At 42.0% G+C, this 27,030-nt stretch overlaps 1 protein-coding gene across 1 annotated transcript in view; it reads left to right on the forward strand.

The window, feature by feature from the left end:
• Positions 1 to 27,030, forward strand: part of CTNNAL1 (catenin alpha like 1) — a 974,420-nt gene that overhangs the window by 651,470 nt on the left and 295,920 nt on the right. The window contains exon 10 of the mRNA XM_086965342.1: positions 24,354 to 24,446. Within this exon, the coding sequence (XP_086821468.1) occupies positions 24,354 to 24,446 (93 nt within the window). The remainder of the gene's footprint in view (positions 1 to 24,353; positions 24,447 to 27,030) is intronic.

Here is a 27,030-nt window from a genome sequence, read left to right on the forward strand (position 1 = left end):
ACATAATTCACAAGCGCACACATACACCCACCATTCATAAGCTTATACATGCGCACACATCCTTTCACAACCCACACATGCGCAGGCAGATACATTCATACATACACACATGAATTCATTGTTCAGGTTGGGTGTTAGAAAAATAAAGAATGACCCAGCCCTAGGGCACTCACTTTGCAGCGTGCCTGGAAACTCCGCTAGACCGGCTGGGCCACACAGTACTTTTCCGCACTCACCGGTACGGAGGAGGCACTCCTCAGGTGCGGCGGGGCTCTTCTCCTGTGGCTCGCCTTCTCCTCTCTGCCGGCAGCTGCGGGGCTCTCCCAACACCACGGGGGCCCGCTGCGGTACGGGCGGCGTCTCCTCTTTGCCCGCACCAGCCCACACTTCTTCCTCGGGCCGGCAGCATCACCCGGTCTCCCCCTCGGCAAGGGAGACCGGACGGGCACATCAAAAGCTTCCCCCTGGCAGGGGGAAGCGGAAACCACGTACTCCCTGCCCCTCCCACAACCAGGCGGCGCCCATCTTGAGGCGGCTCGGGGCGCGGCGGTGATCTCAGGGGCAAAACGAGGGGTGGGCACCCTCGAGATTAAAATACAATAGAGAAGCCCCCCCCCCCCCAAATGTTTTTTCCCGGAAAAATCGCGGGGTGCGCGCACGGTGCGCGCTTACAGATATATAATTATTTTCTCTTTTAATTTTCTCAGGAACTACTGGAGGGATTTACACTATTTAACCAAAAGCGTGATCTGCGTACCAGACTCTACCATTTTGACAAGTTTGGTGTAATTTCGTTCAGCGGTTCAAGCTGTAGCCGTGTCTAAAGGTCCTATGGAAATTAACATGGGGAAAACACGTTTTGGGACCCCCCTTTTTTCTCAGCCCCCACTTGACTAATCCCCCCAAAACTTTCAGGGATGGAGAGGAGCGGGCCATCTTCTTTGAGAAATTTGCAAAGACTCATCAACCAGCGCCAAAGTTATTCCCAATAGAATGTTGCGGATTTCCTATGGAAACTAGGTCCTAACTATATATACCTACTGGCGACTGCCAGTAGGTTATATATATATATATATATATATATATATATATATATATATATATATACACACACTCCAACCAGTTACTTGTGCAACGCCTTTGCACAGAGTCCAGTACGCAGACACAGATGAATGAATCCACAGCCAGTCTTGTATGGATATTTTTCTTTTATTCCATCATAAAGTGCAGAGGTGCAACAAAACGCCGAACAGACGCGTTTCGGGCGTGAACGCCCTTGCTCACTGTCAGCGGGTTAGTGGCTGAGTACACATTTAAATACTGCAATAAACAATTGCCACAAGGCGCCAAAACGCTAACATCAATCAATGACATAAAAAGTGGACTTCAGTCAATGATGAGTAAATTCAAACCTTATTTTCATGGCGGCCATATTAGAAAGGTACAAATATTGTATTTGGTGTTGCAATTACTGCAGATAAGGTATTTCATAGTACAAATACATGTTAACCAAAGGCACATTCAAAAAAATCAACTGCCTTAATTCATGGAAATTATGTTTTAAAGTGCAAATGCTTTATTGCAATGATGTGCAAAATATGGCAAATAAAAAATCATTCACTGATAATAAATTGTGCAAATACGCAAAAGAGAAAATTTCATCATTGTGCAAATACGCTGTAAACATTAATTGTCATTAACATAAATTTCCAAAAGGCGTCCATCTTGCCCTTAGATTAAAGTCATTGTTAAAAATTGCTCGATGACAAGTTAGGCAACACCATGATTTCTTTGAAATTAACAAAAAGACTCCACGTGGTGAAACTAGCGTAATGGCGTGTGGTTATCAACACATATCTATTAATGAATTTAAAAGATTCTATAACATGTTGCATTTGATGAAATGTACTTGCAATCGAATGCTGTTTCATTATCTCAGACCACTAGATAAGCAAATAATATTAAAGTGAAGGATTGCTAAAATGTCCTGACCAACAGGTATAAGACACAATGGGGTTGAGGGAAAAAAACATAACCAATATGATGTTAAAATATGCAATTGCATAACAATCTTGTTCAATTATATGTCTTGAAATGCCTCTATGTGTTGCATGGTGGTATGTTCAATCACACGATTATAGTTAACATTGGTCCCTGCCACAGACCAACGTCATCACAGTTATATCGTGGGCAAAAAGCGTGGAAACCCAGATTATTAAAGCAAGGGAACATGACATTTAATCCTAATAGAGACATGCATCTACCTATTCTGATAATGACATATTTACAAGTGGCATGTGTTAATGTACAAAAATGTTGGATTAAAGAAAAGTGCTCAGATCTTCCCCCATGTTCAGACCCCCCGGGATCTTTGTGTTGAGGCGAACAATGTAAAGGGACTCCAACTGTCTCAACTGTCTTTCGTAGTCTCCACCTTTCTTGAAGGTTCTGACTGCATCTATCACAAAGTAACTCAGATGGGATAGGTTTCTACTGTGATATTGGTCAAAATGCGGGGCTACTGGGTAGCTTTTATCGCAGTTGACTATGGCCCGTAAGTGCTGAAGGATACGTTGGTGCACCGGGAGTTTGGTGCTACCCACGTACCTTAGATTGCATGAGCACGTAAGTACATATACTGCTAGCTCAGTCTTGCAAGTATAGTGGCCTCTGATGTAAGTTGGTTTGCAGTCGAATGGTGTCATATAAGATCTGGTATTCGTGCCAAATTTGCATGCTCTGCATGATATACACCGGAAAAAACCTTTCCGAGGTGACAACCAATCGTTGTTCTTTACTGATTCCGGTGAACTGGACACTAAAGCATTTCTCATACTGTATGCCCGTCTGTAAGTCACTTCAGGTTTTTTGGGTAAAATATCTCTCAATGTGGGGTCAGTCAGAATGACGGACCATTGTCCTCTGACTAATTTCGAAATTTGATTAGCCTGGCGACTAAACCCTGTGATCAAACGTATGGTCTTGCTATTCTCTTTCTGAGTATCATTAGTGGAAGCAGAACTGGAGGGGGCCTGCAGGAGACTTATCCTGTCCAAATTGTTGGCTTTGGACATGGCTGTCTTTAGGGCACTGAGTTTGTAACCCCTTGCTTCCAACCTTTTTGTGGCCTTGTTCTGATGGAAGTCCCTAAGTTCCACTGAGCTACAGGTCCTGTGAATCCTAAGGAATTCTCCATATGGTATGGATCTGATGGTATGACCCGGGTGGAAACTGCGTGCGTGCAGTATTGTATTGCCTGCTGTGTTTTTTCTGTATAGGCTTGTGGTCAGAGTGTTATTAACTATTGTGACCTGCACGTCTAAGAAGCTAATTTCAGTATTGCTGATTTCAGCACTAAATATTAGGTTGGAATCATTCACATTTATGGATTTTACAAACCGCTCCGCTTCCTCCTGACTCCCCTTCCAAATAATGAAAATATTATCGATGTACCTCATGTACTTTATGATGTTGTTATGCCAAACACTCGAGTATTGTCCCCTGAGGACATGCTCCTCCCACCAACATGGGGAAAACACGTTTTGGGACCCCCCTTTTTTCTCAGCCCCCACTTGACTAATCCCCCCAAAACTTTCAGGGAAGGAGAGGAGCGGGCCATCTTCTTTGAGAAATTTGCGAAGACTCATCAACCAGCGCCAACGTTATTCCCAATAGAATGTTGCGGATTTCCTATGGAAACTAGGTCCTAACTATATATACCTACTGGCGACTGCCAGTAGGTTATATATATATATATATATATATATATATATATATATATATATATATATATATATATATATATGTATATATATATGTATATATATATATGTGTGTATTCATTGAAAAAACCATAGGTTTCACACACGTTATAGTTAGGAATTAACATTTTAAAAACCTTTGAAATTCACTGAAAAAAACATAGGTTTCACACCAGTTATAGTTAGCTGGTCATTTTACTCGTACAAAACCTTTGAAATTCCCCCGTTAGCTATAACTTGCGCGCCCGCAATGCATTGCTGATGACGTCATCCTTGTGAAAGAATGGCAGACCTCCTCTCACTCTAATATAACCTTTGACACACACATTCAAAAATAGAAACAACATTTTTCAAGAAAATGGAGATACCAATACCAGTTACAACAACCTATTCCAACATCTACTTCCACATCCACTCATTCACGAACAGTTCTATATAGTCACTCATACATGTACTCAATCATTATATGTACTCATACACCTATACATCCTGTTACACACCGATACTCGTGTTGAAACCTATGGTTTGTCAGTGAATTTGCAAGGTTTTTTAAATGCTAATTCCTAACTATAACGTGGCTGAAACCTATAGTTTTTTCAGTGAATTTCAAAGGTTTTTTAAATGGTAATTCCGAACTATAACATTTCAATGGTTTTGTAAATGATAATTTTTAAATGTATTAATTGTTATATTTTTTATACTGATTTACATTATTATTTTAAATTATTTATTTTTAGATATTTTATGTTTTAAATTACTTTACATATTTTTAATATAAATTAAAAAAAAAATGTTTTCACACCTCTCTTTAACGCAGCCCCTTGGCACGTTTGCAGAGGGGGAACTAATTCCCCTTGCATACTGGGGGTCCCTGGGGGACAACAAGCCCACCTGGAACCTCCAGTATGCGCCAGGGGGCTGCATTGCAGAGAGGTGTAATGAGGCCACACCCTTTTTTACACCTCTCTGCAAATAGCTCCCGGGCGTATTTGTAGAGGGGGAATTAATTCCCCTTGCATACTTGGGGTCCCTGGGGGCCAACTAGCCCACCAGGAGCCTCCAGTATGCGCCAGGGGGCTGCATTGCTTTGCCTCGGGGGAGGTGGCCCCCGGGGCACTGTGGGGGGGACCCCACACTTCTTTATCACTAGGCCCCCGCGATTTAGTCCCCCCGGGGGGGAAATTTGAAAAAAAACAGACCGGGTTTTAAAAACAAAAAAATTGGGCCTTGGGGGTTCTTGTGGGACCATCTGGGCAGGCCTAGGGGGTCAGGGTGTGTCTACCCTGCCCCATTTTTGTGTACTACACGTTTGTTTTTCTGCTTTTTTGTGCCTTGGTCTACCGAGCCCACCAGGAGCCTCCAGTATGCGCCAGGGGGCTGCATTGCTTTGCCTCAGGGGGAGGCGGCCCCCGGGGCACTGTGGGGGGGGGATTGGGGACCCCCCACACTTCTTTATCACTATGCCCCCGCGATTTAGTCCCCTCGGGGGGGTAATTTGAAAAAAAACAGACTGGTTTTAAAAACAAAAAAATTGGGCCTTGGGGGTTACTGTGGGACCACCTGGGCAGGCCTAGGGGGTCAGGGTGTGTCTACCCTGCCCTCTTTTTGTGTACTACACGTTTGTTTTTCTGCTTTCTTGTGCCTTGGTCTACCGAGCACAAGATGGATGCCAACACTTCCTGGTTTGAAGTGTTGACAGCCAATGAGCATGCAGCTTTCTCGGGAAGGCATGCTGATTGGCTGCCACTGTCTGTCAACACTCCAAAACAGAAATTGTTGGCAGCCATCTTGTGCCTCGGTAGACTAAGGCACAGGAAAACAGAAAACAAACGTGTAGAACTCAAAAAGGGGGCAGGGTAGAAGCACCCTAACCCTCTAGGCCTGCTCAGTGGGTCCCACAAGGACCCCCAAGGCCCCCCAACTTTTTTTTTTTTGAAAAATCGCGGGGTGCGCGCTTATAGATATATATATTTTTTTCCTTTTGATTTTCTCAGGAACTACTGGAGGGATTTACACCATTTAAGCAAAAGGGTGATCTGCTAATACGACTTTACCATTTTGCCAAATTTCTTGTAATTCCGTTCAGCCGTTCGGGCTGTAGCCGTGTCTAATCGTCCTATGGAAAATAACATGGGGAAAACAGGTTTTGGGCCCCCCCTTTTTTCTCAGCCCCACTTGACGAATCCCCCCACAAAACTTTCAGGGAAGAAGCGGGCCATCGTCTTTGAGAAATTTGCGAAGATTCGTCCATCGGCGCCAAAGTTATTCCCAATAGAATGTTGCGTATTTCCTATGGAAACTAGGTCCTAACTATAGCTACCTACTGGCGACCGCCAGTAGGTAATATATATATATATATATATCAATGCTCCAAAATTCTATGACCAAGGTTCTTTTCAGTGAGAAGAATTACAGCACTCACGGTATCTTCAGCTTCAACGATTTTTTATTATCAAGACGTCCTTTCCTCGATGTCTAAAAGAGCGCGCCGCGTGGCACCATTTTTAAATGAACCTGTATCGCATGATAGACATAGACGAGGGACTATGTTACATATATTAACGTGAGCGCCATCTTTAAAGCTTTCTTAGCACACAAAACCAGCCCATATTTTCAAAACTATGTTGTTTAACACTTAATTTTCGTGCTTGGATTATGTGCCAGACAACATGAGGGGAGGCAATAAATTACAAAAACTGAGGAGACTAGAGTCACGCTACATAGTGGACCTAGAAACCAAGGCGCCAGGGGGTTTGAACATCGGAGAGGAAATGTCAGCTCATTTGGGCTAAAGATATTGAAATTGAATAGAAACCCAGAATGTACAGATTGTAGATTTATATGAACTATTGATATCGGAGGTGTGGCTGGTGTATTGAAAATACTGTTGATTATCTCTTGGACGAGGTGTCTCATCGCCATGTTTGTGATTCTCTAAGAATTGATGAAAAGTTAGTAATTTTGAAAATTGAAATGCCAAAGAGAGAGATGGGGAGAAAGGGAATGATTTAATTCATTTTCATTTTCTCTTGGGTATCGTAGTGCTTTGCTCGCATTGCTTTTAAGATAATTGGTGCCTGCTTCAGTATCGTAGCGCTCTATTGCTCACTGCTGCCAAGAATTAATTTGTGCATTGCTCGCATTGCCTTTAAAGTATTTGTGCCAAGAATTAATTTGTGCATTGCTCGCATTGCCTTTAAAAGTATTTGTGCCAGTTTATATCGTAGCGCTCGCATTGCTTGGTATAAATAAATAATTAGTGCTTGATTGTGCCGGTGCCACTGCCCATAGCGATATTCCACATTGTGCCCCAATCTCGTCCTATTTCGGTTTTGCTTTTGCTTCCATTTTGTTGTTGTGCCTTGTATCCCGTCTCTCCACCCCGCTCCCGCCTCCCAGCTGCTCCTCCCTCGCTCCGCCTCCTCCACTATCCACTTATGACGATTGCATTTGCGCGCAGCGGGCGCGCCCTATGCACGCCGAAGGCGCCCCAAAGGTAAGCCCGTCTACGCTCGTCCATGCCTGGACCGCGCCCAGCGCCAGACCCCCTGCCCCCTGTAAAATCTACTCCACCCGCATAACGTACGACGCCGCAACCCTCTCTGCACTCAACACAGGACGTCTCCCAGACTGCCACCAAGCCGTCCCAGGACACACCCATGGACCTTTCACCTGCCACTCCTGCAAGTTCGACTGCATCAGGACCCACACTAAACCCACTAACGCCAAACTAAGCTCTGACACTAACCACCTGAAGTGCATCTTGCTCAACACCCGCTCGGTCCACACACACGCCACTGAACTATGGAACATACTAGACACCACTTCACCGGACGTCGCCTTCCTTACAGAAACCTGGATGAACGCCTCCTCAGCGCCCGGCATCGCCATAGCCATCCCAGATGGCTACAAAATCATCCGAAAGGACCGCATCAACCAAACTGGAGGAGGCATCGCCATCGTCCAGAAGAACACCATCCGCATAACGACCAGTTCCGACGACAACCTCGTAACCGCCGAACACCTTCACTTCCAGATTCACATCGACCCTAAGACCACACTCAGAGGCACCCTCATCTATAGACCACCAGGACCACGCACACAATTTTGCGAAGACATCTCAGACTTCATCAGCCCACACGCCCTTCCCTCCAAGGACTACATTCTACTAGGAGACCTCAACTTCCACCTGGAGAAGAACAACGACAGCAACACCGCCACCCTGCTGGACAATCTTGCCAATCTCGGACTCAAACAACTAGTAAACATCCCCACCCACCACGCCGGACACACGCTCGACCCAATCTTCTCCTCCAGCAAGCACATTTCCTTCAACCACGCCACAGGACTCCATTGGACAGACCACAGATGCGTCCACTTCAACTACCGAAAGACCCCGACTCACCACCACCCACAACAAATGCCCCGTAGAAACTGGAACAAAATTACCACCGACCAGCTCACCACATCGCTATACCAAAACCCTCCCACCAAATCATCGGTCCCAAATCAAGCAGCCATCCACCTCACACAATGGATCACCCACAGCGCTGACGAATTAGCACCCTTGAAAAACCATCATAACAAGCCAGGTAGCAAAAAAGCCCCCTGGTTCAATGACAACCTTAAAAACTCCAAAAAGAACTGCCGCACCCTTGAGAAGGCCTGGCGAAAAAACCCAACCACAGACAACATGACCGCCCTCAAGGACGCCACCCGAAAACACCACCAGCTGATCAGATCCTCCAAGAAATCAGCATTTAAGGATCGACTAGACAACAACGCCCATAACAGCAAGGAACTGTTCAACATCGTCAAAGAGTTTACCAATCCCAGCGCCGGCACCAACGACATCACTCCCTCTCAAGACCTCTGCGACTCTCTAGCCTCGTTCTTCCACAGCAAAATCGCTGACATACATAACAGCTTCGACGACTAGTCCACCCCCCTTACCTCCGAAATGAAGCCCCCACCACCATCCTTTGCGTCTGGAACCCAATCAGCACTGAAGACACCATCCGCTTGATGAACTCCATCCACTCCGGATCGCCAACCGACCCATGCCCCCACCGCATCTTCAACGAAGCCAACTCCATCATCGCACCCCATGTCCGGGATATCATCAACTGCTCCCTCAACACCGCTACCTTCCCGGAAAGCTGGAAACATGCCGAGCTCAGCGCCATCCTGAAAAAACCGACAGCAGACCCTACCGATCTTAAGAACTACCGCCCCATTTCGCTTCTCCCATTCCCTGCCAAAGTCATTGAGAAAACCGTCAACAATCAGCTTGCCGCCTTCCTCGAGTCCAACGGCTCCCTCGAACCTTCACAGTCCGGCTTCCGAGCCAAACACAGCACTGAGACCGCCCTCATCGCAGCCACAGACGACATTCGAACACTACTTGACAACGGAGAAACAGCTGCCCTCATCCTACTGGACCTCTCTGCAGCGTTCGACACGGTCTGTCATACCACCCTTATACAACGCCTCAGCAACGTCGGGATACAAGGAAAAGCATTGGACTGGATCATCTCGTTCCTCGCCGGAAGAATTCAGAGGGTCCGCCTCCCCCCTTTCAGATCAGAGGCCTCCGAAGTCATCTGCAGCGTACCACAAGGATCTTCGCTCAGCCCCACCCTCTTCAACGTCTACATGAGCCCCCTCGCACCCAACCTACACGAAGGGATGAAAGGCGTAGCCGAGTGGATGAAGAACAGCCGTCTAAAACTGAATTCAGACAAGACGGAAGTCCTCATCCTAGGATCATCCCCCTCCGCTAGGGACGACTCATGGTGGCCACCAGCCCTAGGAAGCGCACCCAAAGCAACGGACCACGCACGCAACTTGGGCTTCATCCTGGACTCCTCCCTCTCGATGTCCAGACAAGTCAACGCCATCTCATCATCATGCTTTAACATCCTACATATGCTCAAAAAGATCTTCCGCTGGATCCCCAACGAAACAAGAAAGACGGTCACCCAAGCACTTGTCACTAGCCGATTGAACTACGGAAACACCCTTTACGCCGGAACCACAGCCAAACTACAGAAAAAACTCCAACGCATTCAGAACGCCTCCGCCAGACTCATCCTAGACATTCCCCGCCACAATCACATATCCGGTCACCTGAGAGACCTTCATTGGCTCCCCGTCAACAAGAGAATAACGTTCCGTCTCCTCACCCACGCACACAAAGCCCTCTACGACCTAGGACCTAAATACCTCAACACGCGCATTACTTTTTACTCCCCCACAAGCCAACTACGATCGTCCAATCAAGCCCTCGCCGCGATTCCACGCATCAAAAGATCCACCATGGGAGGAAGATCTTTCTCCTACTTAGCAGCCAAAACCTGGAATTCTCTCCCCACCCATCTCCGCCTCACACAGAACCACCTCTCCTTCAGAAAACAACTCAAAACTTGGCTATTTGATAAGTAACAAACAACTCCTCCCCCAAGCGCCTTGAGACCCTCTGGGTGAGTAGTGCGCTATATAAATCCTAACTTGAACTTGAACTTGAAAAATCCGAAGAAATGTGTTCGCTAAAATTGAATGAGAAAGAGGGTGGGAGCAGCCATAATTAGGCTGCAATTGCCGATCCACAGCCTAGATTTAGCTTTTGAAATGCTTTGAACAAAAGAATTTAGATTGAATAAATTTAGATCATAATTTTGTACACACAACCAATAACAGGTTACGCATAGCCCTCATCAATGTGAACATTTGGGTATGGACAGACGAAACCATTAGTAAAACATTCTGCGTGTTGATATTTGGTTAATAAGAGGGGGCGCACTCTTTGTTGGGGATTGCAAGTGCCGATCCACGGCAAGAGCATGATACTACACGAAAATTAAGTGTTAAACAACATAGTTTTGAAAACTGTATGCCGGTTTTGTGCGCTAAGAAAGCTTTAAAGATGGCGCTCACGTTAATATATGTAACATAGTCCCTCATCTATGTCCATCACGCGATACAGGTTCATTTAAAAATGGTGCCACGCGGCGCGCTCTTTTAGACATCGAGGAAGGGTTGCTTCCCGAAACGCGTCTGTCTTGATAATAAAAAATCCTTGAAGCTGAAGATCCCGTAAGTGATGTATTTCCTCTCACTGAAAAGAACCTTGGGGGAGAATTTAGAAGCATTGATATTTACGCGGTATACCACCACGTTACAGCACCCGCCAGAAGAGTGACTCGCAGGATGGTGTGTTTGGAGCAGTTATATATATCTCCAACCCTTGCAGGAACCAATTCGGAATGAGGCCACACAGAGAAGAAATATGCTCGTTTTCTTTAATGACAGCTTGCCAGCAGGAGCACGTTAAGAAACCAACTCGCATCGAAATAAACCATGCCAGACGCGTTTTCAGGAAGCAAATCCTTTCTTCAGTGGCATAATGGAAAACAGGAAGAAACGCCTTAGTCTTTAAATACATTCATCGCACCTGCCTCGGTGGGCGTGGCCAAACGGCATTGTGGGCGCTGTAGTTCTCGAAGAAACGCACCCACTGGGGGAAACTTAACATATATATATATATATACACATATATATTGAATGGGAGACTGATTTTGTACTTGATGCTCTAGACTTTTATATACCAGCATCCAACATGCAGATGGGCTCAATGCCATTAAGTACTTTTTGGATAAACGTAGTATTGTTCATAGACAGCACAATATCATGCTAATTAGGATGATACAACTATGTTTACATAACAGTTACTTCTTGTTTAATAGGGAAGTGTACCAACAACTAAGAGGTGTGCCATGGGGGCATGCTTCTCCCCCACCTACGCATGTTTACATGTGGGGTGGTGGGAGGAGCATGTCCTCAGGGGGTCACTGAGTTCCCTATTTACAGATAACATAGTCCATTTTTGGATTTTCATTGATGACATATGCATGATTTGGAAAGGGACACAAGAATCAGCCATCAATTTTGTTAACCCTGTTAATGACAACGATCTGAATTTACAATTTACATCACAAATTAGTACTAGTCAGATCCAGTTTCTTGATGTAGAGATTTATATTAGTGACAACAAGATTCAGACACGGCTACATAGAAAATCAACAACAGGTAATGCAATCCTGCACGCCAGCAGTTCTCATCCAGGCCACCTCATCAGGAGCATCCCCTATGGGGAGTTCCTTAGGATGCAAAGGATTTGTAGTTCAGACCTGGATTTGGAGATAAGCCAAAATGAGGCGTTTAATAGATTTCGTGTCCGAGGCTATTGCCCCATAGAATTACAGAAGTCTAGAGATAGAACTAACAGTTTAATTAGAGAGGAATGCCTCTCTGTTGGGAATAGCAAGAATAACCAGGAGCCCGACAAAATAGATGATAATATCAGCCTCATCACTACATTCAACACTGAGGAAAGGAAAGTGAGGGGGATACTGAAAAACACTGGCCACTGCTCAAAACTGATATCAGCTTAGCCCCATTGCTACCAGATGAGCCATCGATTACTTTCAGGAGGGCACCCCCAATGAGGGATGCCCTAGTTAAATCTATTCCTGAAGTAACAGTGAGTAAAAACTGGCTATCTAACAAATCTGGCTTTCATAAATGTATATCGTGCAGAGCATGCAAATTTGGCATCAACACCAGTGAGTATTACTCTGCATTTGATTCTAAGCCAATACAGATTAAAGAACTATATACGTGCCGCACGGATTTTGCGGTTTACGTATTACAATGCACTTGTGGGCTAAAATATATTGGCAGTACGAAGTTACAAGCTTTTAACCGTATCCTCCAACATTTGAGAGCAATTGTCAACTCGGATGAAAACTATCCAGTGGCGCGCCACTTTGAACTGGTTCATAAAAGAAACCTGAATGAATTGAAATATTTTAACATTGATGCGGTACCCAAAAACATCAGGGGAGGCAACAGGGAAAGACAACTAAGACAGTTGGAAAGCAAATACATGTTATTACTCGATACTAGGATCCCAAGAGGGATGAAAACAGGGGAAGATCTGCACTGTTTTTTATAATTCGATTAGAATGTCTTTTTAAGCTTTTGATATGATACATTAGTTTCATTCAACCTTTATTGAATCCAATCCCCTCTATTATCATTTTAAGCTCTATGGGATCATGTATATTTGCTTTCAGTGGTCATCTCTTACTCCATTACTCCCGTTAATATCCCCATCTCTTGGGTATGGTCCATATTAGGTATCATACTATACTCCAGTAACCCTGCGTACAATAGGAAACTTTTCTCTGGAATATCATTTAGAGAATTGTGGTATTTTTCACAACCAGTATTCCTAGTTTAGTTTTCAATGCCATGACAATTAGATTTAATCTTTTGCCTGAAACTAAATATAAAGAATATGTGATGTAGCTTTTGAAAATGTAGATCATCATTACAATGATTTTTAACATGTTATTCTACCTTTGCTTCCATTGATCAATTTGTATATTTTAGCTTGGAAATGCGATATGGTGATTTTAATATCTTTTTATCCAAGTTTCACTGTAATTTGCACTATGCACTCATTTGCACATGTATATATTTTGCACTAGCACTTTATGTCCTTTTGGGCTGTCTTAATTTTAGCGCTTTTAGAAACATTCTTTGAATCTAGGGCACTTTAATATGCCGTGCAGTCATAAGAATTATGTTGTGGTTATGAAATCGAAACATTTTTAAATCTTTAAATATGTGGTCTTGTATTTCATATACAATATTTAGCAATTGAGGATTATTTGTGGAATTGACTGTTTATGGATTAACTATTTAATATGTTATTAGCCCTTTTGCATTTTCATATGATAGCCACATCGAATGTGACTGCATTTTAAGATATGTTTTCTATGTCTATGCGCTTAAACGACTTGCCTTTGATTGCACTCCCTATTTAAACACTACTATTGGTTCCTAATGTCATGTGAACAAGGCTACAGTGACGTAGCTGAAACGCATTATGCTGGAGACGATGGGACAATAAAAACCACCTTTGCATACCAAACAATGGACCCAGGTGGACCACAAGGTCCCCTGAATCCTAGGAAGAACCACTAGAACAGATGAAAGAGCGAATTAAGAGTATATATTCGATGCATAGCAAAACACTATAATTATTGCAACTTAAACAATATGTACCTATGATAACCAGAGGGCAACCCAAACACCCTATATTCTGAATAAATAGAAGAAAGGCACACCCAGGGGAGACCAAGGATGGAATCTCTCCAGAGTCAGGAAGAATCATTCAAGAAAACGCTCCACATACTGGGGCCAGCGCTGTTTCTAAATAATACTGTAATCAAAGAGATATGTAAATAACCTAAGGCCTGATGAAGGTCAAAGGAACTAGGTGTCTAGGTCCAGTGTAATCATCAAAAACACTGTCCCCATAAAGTGAAAAGAGGGAACTAAGGGAAACAACTATTCATATATGCCCTAAACAGTGATGATGGAGGGATTAAGCAAGTCAGTCATACTTCTTGTATGTCCAGAGGTTAAGTGCCAGATCACAAAACATTAACACAAAGATCATCTAAGAAGACTGAGAACAGACTCAGCAGAAATCCCTTATGTAGGCAGTAGCATACCCATGCCTTGAGGGTGCAGTATATACATCAGGAGCGCAGTGAGCTGAAATATTCCTGGTACTTATCGTGCGATGCCTCACTATGGAAAAGAAAACCACATAGTTACAGAGACTGCATGCCTAGTGGAAAGTATGGTGCAATGTGCATTAACACAAGATGATAAAACGCATGTCAGTATATCGATAGCGTACTAAGGACGCAGGGCGTACAAAGAGATTGGATGCATATACGCAGGCAAGATGTTTCACCCACACTGAAGTGCAAAAGGGGAAAACAATATTCCACACCCAATACATGGTAGGGCACGTTAGCGACCATGGGGTAATATTATGATAGACCTAGTCAATAGTCGTAGTTAAGGGACTCCGCCTTACCTGAGAGTTTGGTATCCCGGAAATAATGACAATACTTATCCTGTAAGAGTCCTGTATCCCCAGACAGCTGGCTCAATCAGGCGAATCTGGGCCAGGTTGAATACAAATCGCTGATTTTGTGATAATCGCAAGGCATAGTATAAACAAAGGACTACGGGCCGTCCTGTAAAGAATCCAGACATGGCTGCCATGATGGAAGAGTAGTGAACATATAATGGACTGAAGTACCAAACTGAAGTTCCTAAAAACGTAAAATAATAAAGCCCAAAGGAAAAGATACATTCTCTATACTACTCCAATAATGTAAGAAATAGGTTCTGAAAATGAAATGGAGAATAGAGTAGTTCCCATAACTTGCCTAGGGAGATATAAAATACCGAAACATATACTAAATGCTAACAGAACAACTAACAAACTGAGGTGCCAAACTGGGGGGGGGGCAAAAACAGTAAAATAAGAAGGCACAAAGGAAAATACATATATATGCAAAACTAATCGTTAAAACTAAGAAATACATTCGAAAATGAATAAGGTTCAAAGTGTGATGTGAGATATAGAGGATCTCATAGCTTACAGAGTCAGATGTAAAATACTACAAAGTATACTGAAGGTTGAAGATAATTACCTCCTTAGGGTACGAATAACTGCCATGAGTTAATAGTCATTCGACCATCTACTAGAAATATTAGGGGCCCCGTGGATACCAGGAAAGGCACAGGGTGTATAATCATATCCTATACATACAACACTAACAGACGAACTAGGACGTAGGGATTGTAAAGAAGAGAAGAGGTACACATCATGCACTAGAGGAAAACATCTCCCACAAGTGGCTAAACGCATACAGCAGGGTAGAAAGGAAAACCGAGCCCATACACTAATCTTTAGACATAAAAGGACTAGGCAACCCACAGATACCTATACTAGAATTGAGGCTACCTAAGACAGGAAGGAACAGGAGGTAAATGAATGGCATTCTCCCATGGAGACACTTAGAATAAGAGGACTAGGCAACCAGCCGCTATCTATAATGTAACTTGAAACAGGAGACCTCAGGCAGTTAGCAGATGGCATTCTCACATGGAATCGCCTCATTCAAACCTGCTTGTGTCTACCCAGCGTAAAGCTCCAATACACTTCTCTCTTCTTGCACTGTTCATAATCATCCTTCCCTTTGATGGATTGTATTTTCTCAATATTGGTCTATGTTAGCTCTTTTTCTATGTGACCAAATTGCATCCAGTGTTGGACGAGGAGTGCCGAACTCTTGTTTTTGCGAATAGAAGATTTATACTCACTGCACCTCTCTCCTATATTTCCCATTCCACATGAACATGGAATGATGTATACCGCATTGGATGATCTGCAGTTCGACATACAAGTCAGAGTAATTCTCTTTTCTCCAAATGTGATTTGATTGCAAACAGTTGCTCCTTTACATGCATGACATGACCCACATCTGTGGTTGCCACTTATCAAGTTCAGTCCTGTCATGGATCTGTGACAGAAATATTTTTTAGTATGCAAATTGAACTTCACTAAAATGTTGCTACGGTTACGGTTTCTCCTGAAAACAAAAATGGATTTGGGTAGCAGTCCATCTTCTGTGTTGTTGTTGAGTATATGCCATTGGGAAATTACTATTTGCCTAACTTTTTGGTCAAGGTTAGAGTGGCGTACCACGCACACACGTTTGTCCTCATTGTCATTTCTTCTGTACTGAAACATACTTTCCCTAACCACTCTTCCCTTGGAAGGAAGCACACTCAAATATAGCTGTCTGGACCAAATTCCAGGACTGCAGTTGTCCACTTTTCAGAGGTAGGTGTTGCGTAATTGTATGTGGAATATGGTGGCAGCAGCAGTTCCTTGTTTAGGTTTCCTGGTAAATGTTCAGATGGCTGTCGGGGTAGCACCTCCAGAGAAGGTATACTTGATATATTGATGTTCCAACACGAGCAAGCCTAACTGCATGCCCATATCATCCCTACTGCATGCCTATTTCAAACCTCCCGCCAGCCCCACAAGGACCAGCCCTGAACACTTCGAGTGTAATAAGTTATATACACATTTGTATTAGAACCTCAGACAGGGATGAAAAAGCCAATGCTCAATTCTACTGGAAGATCAAAATGTGGAGACACTTTTTGAAATATGCATGCACAGTCGGGAGCCTTCATGATTTATGTGCTACAAAGTACAACATGAAAATTTTAGTGGCAAAACAATCAACAAAGCAATATCATATTGAAAAACCCAGCACAATGTATTTAGATTTACATGAAGGCAAGATTTTACATAGTTTTTGTAGTCTTAGGTATTAATTTCCCGTTCAGCCGCGTAGATTAGGGTTTGGCCTATCATGCATTTTTGTGAGGCTTTTGGCAAATACAATCTGATGGGTCTATACATTTTACTGGTGCTGGTTGTTTCCCAAAGGGCTCTGCTGGTTCCCTATTTTGAAATAGATTTGGTTAAAGTAATGATTTTTTATAGGAACTTCAAAATCACCTCAGAAATGTTTAACAGGAGCAAGGATTTGTTTAATTCAATGGTCTTTTCGGTCAACTATGCTATATCCTTAAAATTCAAAGTAAGAAACTCAGTCTTAGCCAAAATAGTAGTTGTTGCACTAATTTGAAACTGGTTGGAAAATATATGGCTGGAAGTCGTTTTGGACTTGTACAACTCTATCTTTGCTATCAAATATCTCATAATGTGAAGCATGTAATTATGCATCTGTTGAGTGTTACATTAGAGCTGCCCAATGTCCCCTTTGCTGATAGCAATTTATCTCGAACCCTATCTACATCAATCGGATAACGGATAACACATCCATTTTCAAGATCACTGGTGTCAGAGTTCAAATCACTGCTTATTACATGGCTGTATATTCTGCTAACTCCATCAACCCTCGTATTGAAGATAAGGCCCCTGGATTTGGCATAGTATCTGGGTATAAACTGAACACTAATAAAATACAGATTATTTTAAACTACAAACCAGGGGAAAGGATTGATGTGTAATTGATATTTAGGAATCAAAATATCTAGTTTTCCTGGAGCTATCATACAATTAAATTACAAAGATTTACTCAAACAATGTATTTTCAAAATGGACCACTGGCTTCAGTTACTGATCAGTCTCATTAGATGATGTAATCTTGTGAAAATTAATCTTCCAAACGGTTTGTATTTATTTCGTGCAACCTCACTGCTTGTGCCAAATTCTTTTTTCAGGCGATTAGATTCAGCCATTGGCAGCTTTTTATGGGGGTTGGATGTATCACATAGCTTGAAGATCAATATAATTCATAAAGCTAGCTCAGCAAAAGGGTCGGTGGTCCTTACCCGACTTTAACATTTATTTCTGGGGATCCTTAGGACAGCATATCCGCTGTCCTTTAAGTGATAGAGGGCTGAAAGAACACTGTCTATATACAAATTGGTCATCGGTACAGAAACCAGGAGATTTTCTACTGGTCAAAACCCTATTTACTTTAAAAGAGTGAGGTTTAAGACAATTCCAGATACCTAGAAAACATGGTGTCAGTGTGGCAAAAATTACCATACGTTAACATCAACTCATCCATGCAACTTTGGGTAACATGTTTTTTCTTTTGGTTTTTCATGATTCCGCTTATCACAAATGTCACAGAATTGGCATAAACACCGTTGGTCATTTTTCTCAGATGTGTGTTTTGACCATTACCTGTTCTTCAGGCCGAGTTTAATCTCCCACAACATTTTCAAATACCTGCAGGCATGGGATTATTTTTGGCAAAGCAAGAATACTATACATGGTTTGCTGAAATTAATACATTGAGACAGGAGCAGAACTTGTATTCGATAATGTTATGCTGTCTTATGAAATTCTAAAGTGAACGATCTGGCAGACTTGTCTGATAGATGGTAAATCAAGACCAGGCAGATAATTCAGCCACATGGAATTGGACAAGCGTTTATCACACCCTACGCAGAGTTGTTATCTGACAGATTAAAGTCACAACAATTTAACCCTTTCGATGCTGATGACGAGCTCAGCTCGTCATCACCCACGGGTGTCGTGTGCTGATGACGAGCTGAGCTCGTCATAGTGCCAGCAAAATTGCAATTTGCAGCACAGCGCAAAAATCACCGCAGCAGCGATGCGGTTAAAACGGTATGCTTGTTGAATTATACGACTGAACACATTTCAAATGGAAAAAAGGGGGAAACTCAAAATGCTGCTATTCCTGACTTTTGCATATCGATATACTACATATCTTTACCAATTGCCCTAAGCTTTGCAATATTGGACTGAAGTTAATAGATGTTTGTCTAATAGACTCAAAATGGATTTGGAGCTTGCTGCGGTCAATATCATGCTGGGAAATGAAATGAACGTTCCTGACCGAAACGTACCAATTGTATTTATTCCTATATATTTCAATATTGTATGCTGCCCAAGAGTGGATAAGTCAACTCCCACCCTCGATGAGTAACTGGTGACAATTAATTTGTAATTTTTTACCGAAATTGAATTTGATAGAGCGCGCAGGTCACCCAGCTAGGAAATTTTTACTAATACTCATCTGGGCCCATAATTTTTAAATATACCTTAACATCACTTGGGTAACTCACGCTCTACTATCAGTATAACTTGAGATTCTCTATACTACTAATTCCTATATCTATAACCTAGCAAATAGATACTAGGAACCTAACCACACTGGATCAGGGAGTTGAGTCAAATATCAGATCGTCAAGAACATTTACAAACATTTAAGAAATATGAAATAACCACAGACTCTGGGTAGGTTCAAAACTTTATCTAATCATCATCATCATATGTCATGAGTATCATATTAAAACATGTTAAGCTATCTATAATCAAGATCATAAAAAGCGTATAGCTATGCAAAAGATAGATTATGCTAAGCATTTAAGAACTTTGAATAAGGGAAGGTGAAAACAAGGAACATGCTATATTTAGAATAATAATCTTTCACAACATTGATTTAAAGGAGGGTAAAGAAAGGGAACATGCTAAATCCAAAAGTCTTTATAGCAGTTAAAGAATCTTATTGCAATTTGAGATTCAATTTTAGCTCAAATACTATAGGGTAGGTAAGATTGGAACATACTATTAAATTCAGCTTATCTCCTAAAGGGAGGGTAAGATAAGGAACATATACTAAATTAGAAACGATTTAGCATTTACTAGAGGTAGGTCGAAAAAGTGGTACATGCTAATAGACAAGTAATGCATGAAAATCTCATTTATCAAGGTATAGGGGAGAAAAGGGAACATATGCAATTACACTTTGCAATATTCGAGAATTAGAAATGCAAATATAGATAAGCAATCACCCACACAGACTTTATATTTACCTAGGATAGAGTGAAGACCAACCCTGGCCACTGGTCAGTTTGAAAAGACAGGAAGGAACCCTCAAGGACTTAGGTGCCAGTAGGCGAGCAGGTACAGCTCATGGACAGTCAGGATAGGATAACCCCAGAATTTGGATCAGGACCGGGTTCACCAAAGGGTACGACCAACACCCGCAGCTTCGGTTGCAACGCCTGTGCTACTCCCTCTCTGCAAGGAATCTGCCAATAACCCCGATTGGGTTCTCGAACCTCCCAGAAAAGTGCTTCGCCAGCACTTTCAATTACCAAAACCCCGAAATGGGTTTCTCGAACCACCCAACAGAGTGCTCCGCAGCTCTCTGTATCAGTCACCTATAGAGTGCGTTGGGTCAGTGACAGGTCAGCTATTCGGACAAGTCGGACGATTTCTGTAGCTAAACCTACGCTAGTTATACTGTTTTTCGGGTCAGTGTACCACCCCTCAATGTTGCAAGTGTAAGGATCCCCAATTTTGATTGGACAAAGGAGGAGGTTAGGTCATCACACCACCTAAATTTTATACTTTCTCAGGCTTAATATTCAATTTCTGTACCCACCCCTTAAATTCCAGGTTCTCATGACATATGCTGTTCAGCTAACAATGGTGAATACAATATTTGTATACATTTGTTGCATGTGTAGTACAGTTCAACTTCGTTCAGCTAGGTCGCAGGTCAGGTTCCCAGGAGCATCTTGGCTGTGGCTGCCAGCTGGCTGGGTTCCACTGCTGCAGAGTTCTTATCCCTCCACAACGTGACTTGCGCAGTAAAGACTTTCAAAATGGAGTAGTAAGCACCTCCCAGGCCCAAAGGATACGATACATGAAAAGCAAGAGAAAACAATTTAGAACACAGTAATAATTGATTACACTGTATAGCATGAGTTTCTATACTTCACCCATTACTTCATAATAGCTATAGCATTATTATTTATGCAGAACAGACAGCTTGGCGAAAGCGGCAATGCAAGCTTAAAGCATGTGAGAACACAAAGCAGCCATCTTAGCTTCATTGCACATGCGCAACTGTTTTCCCTCCAAGACATTGAATACGTCACGTCACATGGTTATGACCGATGCATGCGCAGTCTAAATTTCCGCGTAGCAGCGTCCATTTTATAGTGCAAGCGTATTAAGATTAATAAACACATAAGCAATCGTCTCTCGGACACCCCGTATAATGTAAAATGTGCAAAATTAGTAAAACGAACATGTTGGTTATTTTATTAACGTTATTTGAGGTTCATGATACAAGCAAGTCGCTTAACTTACAAATCCTTGCTCCATCAAATTCACTATCCTTAAAGCCGAGAGGAAATGAGGTTGTCCGAAATTGTGCTTAATTTGGGAGCAATTATTTCAAACAGAATAGCATTTTTTACTTTTCTCTTTTGTTTTGACTATTTTTTGCTTCGTGCCTCATGCTGTATGTTTATTACTTACTTTTCTTTCAACACATGTTGTATATCTGAATTTATTGATGCTCTTCCCTCCCTACAGAAATAAAAATAAAATAGATCGTTTTAATCAATGGTTTTAATGAATGTATTACAATAAATTAAGTGTTTATGTTGATAGCAAATATGTATTACCTATAAAGTTATTAAACTCTAGTTGTTTATTTAATCCATATACTTAAATATTGATCTGTTTATTAATTCAAAGACACACTTTATAAAGGATTATGTTGTAAACAATTATGTATTTAAAAAAGACTTTAATCCAGGTTTAGTAACATGCAGTGCCAACGTCATACATTTGCTAAAGTTATCTGCTAAAGTTATTGTATTTCTAAAGACGGGAATAGTCGTTTTAAGATGATTTTGATCAAATATTTTCTTTAAATAAATTATGCAAAATACTACATTTGATATCCCTGAGCTATGTTTAGAACGCAAATCAAGGACAAGGCCGTAAAATTATATGAGACAGTTATGATACCAATTGGTAGCTTTACCCACAGCAGATACCACTACTTATGGCGGCACGGCCTGCAAAATTAGCAGAGATTATGCTCCGCATCTTAATGCATATTAATTAACCACAAATCCACCTACCATGGACCAACATTTGGATCTGGTTACCACCCTAGAAGGATATTACTGAGGAACAAGTTTCTTGGCTTTTGTTGCATGCCAGTGGCAATTCAGGTTTGGAGTTCTGTAATGGGAGTAATTGTTTAGAAATAAGATCACTGGGAAGCACCCTTGTTGGCGGATCAATCTATTTAAATATGAAGTGAGCTATTGTTGTATCCCACCTTGCTGGGTATGTCATTTTTAGTGCATGTTCATGTATGCAAGTATGACACATAGATGGTGTATGGTTTGGGTTATCAGAGACATGAGACTATTTGGAAGGACTCGAATTAGCTTGACTAAGTCCTGGTTAGCCTAAAGCCGGATGGACATATGTATCAAATTCCTAAATTGTATGCTTAATGTGTATGTAGTTGTACTGAAGTTCTGTGTTTCTTGACTGTGTGTCCCTTGCATGTGCTTTTACTCAGGAACATAATTGAGGGGCAGGAGAAGCTTCAAACTGGAAATAATAAAAGTAGGTGGTGCCCTGCCGGTTTGAAACATTTCAACAGATAAATATGAAGGAGGAGCGGACGGATGCGAGTACTATATGTAATGAAAGCAATAGGGCTTCTGCATACAAGCAATTACTGAAGTTTGTGAGATGGTGAAAAGCGGCTGGTGGAAATTCCAGCTATTATAATATTTTACAAATATTGGAATGAGTGCAATATATTCTATAGGTACAAATATTGTTTAATGATACATTCACTGAAAGTGCTTCATATTTAATTGGAACAAAGTAGCAATAACTATATTTTTTTATTTCAATTAAAATGCTGATGAAAAATGGTCCTAAAATGTGTTTGTGGAGGTTTCTTTTATTTTACTGTTATTTGTTGTGCACCTTGCGTTCTCTGTCTCCACCAATTGTGTTTAATATATTATGAGTAAATCAAAGGTTCTTTGCCTTTACTTTAGCGGTTAATAATGTTATTTTGCTATTATCACAAGAATCCTTATTTAGACTCCTTGAGCCAGTTGCACACCGTTCAGTTTTTTCATTCAGCTATTTGTAACATAGCTAGGAGTGTGCGTTGATCGAGCTAGTGATCTCAAACGGATCGTACTCCTTCTCAAGGCCTTCGATCAAATGATGTGCACGGTAGAACCAGGCCTGTTAACGAACATAGGCCAGTGAAACTTCTTAAGCACCTCTCTTTCTTGTCCTGTCAGCCTACTGTCCAGATCTAGGACTAGCATTCTAATCAGGGATCACTTAGGTTTGTATCATTTTAGTGACAAGGAATGAGTTCTCCATGAATTCTAGTGACTTCCTCACTGACTGTAAAAGAATGATTAGCCCTAATGCTGTTGACTAGTTCATGCAGATGTACCCATGGTTGGATGTCACTGGGAATCAAATCTTGAAGTAATCTATTTTATCGCTCATTCCCTTGCTCTGGAAAGTGGAATTGCGAAGTCATGATTTCCACATAAAGGGGTTTGTGAAATAAATGTTATACAGGAGAAATATATTTTGTTTCTTTCTACTGTTATTAGGTCTGGAATTAGCCAAGACCCCTTGTTTGTAATAAAAATAATTATACTCTACACACTTAGTTATTGGGGGTCTTTCAGGCAGATCTTTTTATCTATTGGTCTGCTATAGTGTCATTTACATTTCTCTCCCACCCAATACAGCATACATCTTAAGGCACAGGGTCAGACCACTTCATCAGTTAGCTTACTTGACTGTAAGTAGTAGCACTCCTGGTGCAATGTGTGCATTTATTTAAAAAATATATATTTTGGTTTTCAGATAATATTCATATAAAAACCAATCACAAACTCAATAAGCATTGGAAAGCCAAAAGTTCAACAGTCTAAGTCAGACTTCCTTGCTTTAACAATGCTTATTCATCTTAGTAGCCGACTGCTACATGCTCACCCACTAGTCTTTTGTGTACAGCTTGATGTAATTGAGTGCAAGCTCGATCGGGGAGGTAGGTTGTTGCTGATATTAGTGACTGTCGTGCATAGCTCTTAGGATCCATTTCATAGCATTAGAACTATAGAAAGGAGCCGGCCAGGTACTGACCATTTTTATTTAAAAAAAATGTCAAAAGTAGATGAACAGCATAAAAGTATTAACTTGAACATGAACAGCATTTTTTGCTTACATTGCCATTGGTTAAGTGCAACTTCATTTTTTTGCCACAGACTTGTCGGTTATTGAGGCATGTTTCTGGAACCGAACCTCTTGAAATAACCAGCATTCATGCAGAAGACACCTTTCAAGTGACTGGCCCACAGGTATGTTCTTAGCTATCCAGTAATATTCTACATATACGCCGTCTTTAAATACTTTGATTATTAAGTATTCCGCATTATGTAGTTGGCCTCTTACATAAAACTAATAGGAATGTGTGTATCAGTGGCTCAGCCACAGGAAAGCGCTATGGGCCGGGATGAGGCCAGGAATTTGGGTCCCACCCCCTGGTTCAATATGAAAGAAACAGCGACTTATTGGTCAAAATGGACCCCTCAGACTCTAGGGGCCAGGTGCCAATTGTAGCAGCCTTCTTGCTATGCCCCGGAGGGAGGGTTCTGTTCTCACATAATAGGCCTTTCCGCCATTGGAGTGCTTCATTTGAAGCCATTGGTTCTGTTGTCTGCAAACACGCTGCCAACAGAGAAATACAAAGAAGCAGGAGCGTAGCTACCTATTGTACAGCAGGTGCAGTGGCCCCAGGTGCAAAGGGTTTAGCAGGCCACTGCACCCGCAGTATTGCTATTTATACTACCTCACCAGAGGCTAAAGGGCCCATATCCCATGACTTCATTCGGCAGATCGAACCCTAGTTCCAAAGCTGTAAAGAAGGGAGGCCACGAGAGGGACAGCAGAGCTGTATATGTGAAGCAATTTGCACGCTTGCACCCTCCAATGAACCTCAACTACTGCTTATTAGACCCATTTCTGTGACCCTGCTCATCTCTGCTTCCTCCTGACGGCCGCCATGTTTCACGTGTCTGATATTGCTATGCCTTCCTAATTAATGGAAACTAAAAGGTCTGATATGATAAAAAACAACAAATATCACCTTGTAACAACATGGGATAAAGGGTCATAGCATACACAAACAATTTTGTCACAAAACAGCAGTCCATATCACAGAAAGATTAATATCAATTTTAGATTAAATGTTACAAATGTAATTGTAGATTTGATTTGCAAACACTGTCCAGCTCAATTTTTGTCATATGAGTTTCACAAGCTGCAATTCTGCCATAGAAAGACTGCCTTCGTTGTAGTTTCATTCAGCCAACCCATTACTCTGCCCTATTTTGTTATTTGTTTCAGGCAGTGAAGAAGTGGTGGAACTCTTGGAAATGCCCCATAGAGGATGGCTTGGAAGACTGAGTTAGATGTAGTGTGAGAGGCGGAGGAGTAGGCAGGTTTAGCATAGAGCTTTATTCTAAATAGGGTAGGGGATGAAGGGGTACGCGAGGTGTGAACGAGCAGTACTTTTTGCAGATATTAACAGAATGTTTATGAGGAAGGTTGATTTCTGAACCGATGTCAATACCTCTTAAATTGTTACCAGAAACATGTATTATTTTACAGATGGTCGAAATGTGGCGACTTAAGTCGTGAGATTTATTAAAGTTACGTTTTCACTGCTTATTCCGTAACGTTTCACACAAGAGAAACGTTTTATACTTGAATCACACTATTCCTTAACAGAGACTATTACCTTTGTACCAAGAACTTGTATACTATCCCAAAAATCTCTTTTGTTATATACTGGCCATAGAGTCTTAACCATCAGGTGCACAGATTATCAGAGATTTGCATGTCCTTCTATTATTGTGATGTTTTAACATGTTTATTATTGTGTGTACTATCTTTGTATGATTGCTCTTTTTCCATGTGCCTCCTTGCTCTGATCTTTCCTGCTCTACGTTCCTAAAATCTTTACTGCTCATTACACTTTATCTTTTGGCAATCCAAGTCCAAGCCCCTTAAGCATAAGGGCTTCAGTACTATTCTTAAATATATTTTCTGACTTAGTAAGTCATCTCAGGAATCTAGACTCAAGCTGCCATATACAATGCTACCTATTGGCCCTGCATGCGATTTGTAGTCACATTCTTCAGAAATGACATTAGTGTGAAGTCAGGAGAAGAGGGCAGCTTACCTATTCATGAGACTGGTGATGACAGGAGGTGTGGAAAAAGGGAACTTTAACACTTCGCGTCTTTTAAGGACCTTCCAGACATTTCACTCAGACAAGACCTTAAGTTACTGTAGGGAAAGGCACTGGGCACATTACAAATTGCACCAACAGACGTCTTCTGAGGCCCGAGACATCTATGAAGAAGAGGATTCCTTCAGTGCTGAGTAAGGATGCTGTCCCAACCAGTCCTGAGGCACTTTTATTGAGCTCCTCAGACCATGTAGAGGAGCACATGGACCCAGCACTAAAGGCTTTGAATAAAGACCATGCCCAGGGTCGTAAGTACACCACCTGACTCTGACACCAATGCCACCAAGTCACGGTCACACAAAAAACTCCGCCCAGAGTGAGTTGGAGTTGGACAATGAGTGGCAAGCATATATACTAGAGACTGCCCCTTGAGGCACCAGTTTGCACTGGGAGACGCCTTCGAAGTTGAACAAAGCACTGTCCAGGTGCGCCCACCCACACAAGTTATTGGGCCCGACCGGCACTAAGGGCATTGAACCTCCACGCTAACAGCCTAAGTAGGAACCAAAGCTGGCGCTGAAGAGACCGTCAATGCCAAAGACTTCAGTGACTGCCAGATCTGAGGAATCTGAATTGCCAATCTTGCAGAGAATTTTCCATTTCCAAAAAAGGGCAGCTCCCTCAAACCT

The sequence above is a fragment of the Lissotriton vulgaris genome, chromosome 4_1 (genome assembly GCF_964263255.1).
Source record: "Lissotriton vulgaris chromosome 4_1, aLisVul1.2, whole genome shotgun sequence".
NCBI classification, from domain to species: Eukaryota; Metazoa; Chordata; class Amphibia; order Caudata; family Salamandridae; genus Lissotriton; species Lissotriton vulgaris.